At 37.1% G+C, this 1,710-nt stretch overlaps 1 protein-coding gene across 2 annotated transcripts in view; it reads right to left on the bottom strand.

Annotated features, from left to right (window-relative positions):
- Positions 1 to 1,433, bottom strand: part of LOC107567321 (uncharacterized) — a 7,400-nt gene extending 5,967 nt beyond the window's left edge. For both annotated transcript variants that reach the window (XM_016252985.1, XM_016252984.1), the window contains exon 1: positions 1,378 to 1,433. In XM_016252985.1, coding sequence (XP_016108471.1) covers positions 1,378 to 1,432 — 55 coding nt within the window. In that variant the 5' untranslated portion in view covers position 1,433. The remainder of the gene's footprint in view (positions 1 to 1,377) is intronic.
- Positions 1,434 to 1,710: the final 277 nt, after the last annotated feature.

Raw genomic sequence — 1,710 nt, 5'->3', positions numbered from 1 at the left:
TATATATATATATATATATATATAGTACTGTCCTGAATAAGCAACTTCACATAACAAATGTTTACATATAGACAAGACAAAAAAAAATGTATACACAAATGAAGTAGTTCAAAAGTTTACATACACTTGAATCTTAATACTGTGTCTGCCACAGACTTTTCCATTTTTCTTCTCTTAATGCCGTCTTACAGATTGCTTTTCTTTCTTGTATATGTGGACTAAATTGCTCAAATTTATTGTAATGGTCAACCACAGTTTCAATAAATAAATTACAAAAAAATGATATGGTTCACCATTGGGGGGCCGATGATCTCTGTGAAGCCATAAATCATGCAAACTCACTGAGCTCAGAACAACGTCTGTGAACAAACGTCTCACCGTCTGATCTCAGATCGGTTTTATACATTTGTAGCCGTTTTGATGAGACATTACAATGAAAAGGGATAATAGTAGTTTATAATCTCTTACAGGCCTGTTCAGCTGAGCCATCCATAGAACAAACCAAACAAACCCTGCAAATTGCTAAAAGAACAAATATTATGGTATTAGATTATTAGATGATCATTTGATAGATTATACTTTAGATAAATTATTTGCAATGAGTTTGTAAAAGCTGGTTTTATGCATGTTTGAGCTGAGTTTTTGTTGTATTTACACTGTTTTGACCAGCAGGTGTCGCTAGCATGTGGCAAGCGTTTCTAAACAGTGAATCATTTCCTATCACCACAAGAAACAATCAACAGAACAGGAGGACTGGGCAAAGACTAAACAAGAGGGTGTGGTAAGGGGGAAAACAGGGCCTGAGGAGCGCATGGCCAACATAAACAAAGACAAAGCCACGTGATACACCCAACAAATATGAAACAAGACTGCAGAGCAGAACCGTGACATATTCAGGACAGCAGCCTACTAAATAAACATTTGATTTATTTTTCTTATCTTAGTTTTAGTCCTGCTGTTTACATTTAATTTCCATTTTTAAATGAATTAATTTGATATATTTTGCATTTGTCAGAAGTTGTATCTAAAGTGACTCAATACATTTAATATATTTCAGCATCTACCCACGGTATGGTGCCATTTTATTTTTAGGTGAGGTTTTTTGTACCATCACTGGACTTCACAGTGACTGGATTGACTCTGTTTACAAATTACAACCTTCTGTTTGTTGTTCAATTGTGTCGTTGACCAGAAGACAGATTGTAACAATTAGTACACGTCTTACGATCGCGCAAACCACACACTGCCAACAACATACACAAGATAAATACATTCCTGTCGAATATAAAGCGAATGGCGCAGATGCAAAACAAACTGCATCACTTTCGCTTGTGTCATCAGCCGGAAGAGAAACTGTAGCAGGTCTAAATGTCTCACCATGGTCGAGTAAACACCATAGCAACGATGATAATACAACAGAGAGAAGCTTCATGTTCACTTGAGCTGAGTTTTTGTTGTATTTACACTGTTTTGACCAGCAGGTGTCGCTAGCATGTGGCAAGCGTTTCTAAACAGTGAATCATTTCCTATCACAAGAAACAATCAACAGAACAGGAGGACTGGGCAAAGACTAAACAAGAGGTTGTGGTAAGGGGGAAAACAGGGCCTGAGGAGCACATGGCCAACATAAACAAAGACAAAGCCACGTGATAAACCCAACAAATATGAAACAAGATTGCAGAGCAGAACCGTGACATATTCAGGACAGCA

The sequence above is a fragment of the Sinocyclocheilus grahami genome, unplaced genomic scaffold, assembly GCF_001515645.1.
Source record: "Sinocyclocheilus grahami isolate Dianchi unplaced genomic scaffold, SAMN03320097.WGS_v1.1 scaffold1147.1, whole genome shotgun sequence".
Classification (NCBI taxonomy): Eukaryota; Metazoa; Chordata; class Actinopteri; order Cypriniformes; family Cyprinidae; genus Sinocyclocheilus; species Sinocyclocheilus grahami.
The sequence above is the reverse complement of the archived record's forward strand: the minus strand, read 5'-3'. Positions and strand labels throughout refer to the sequence as shown.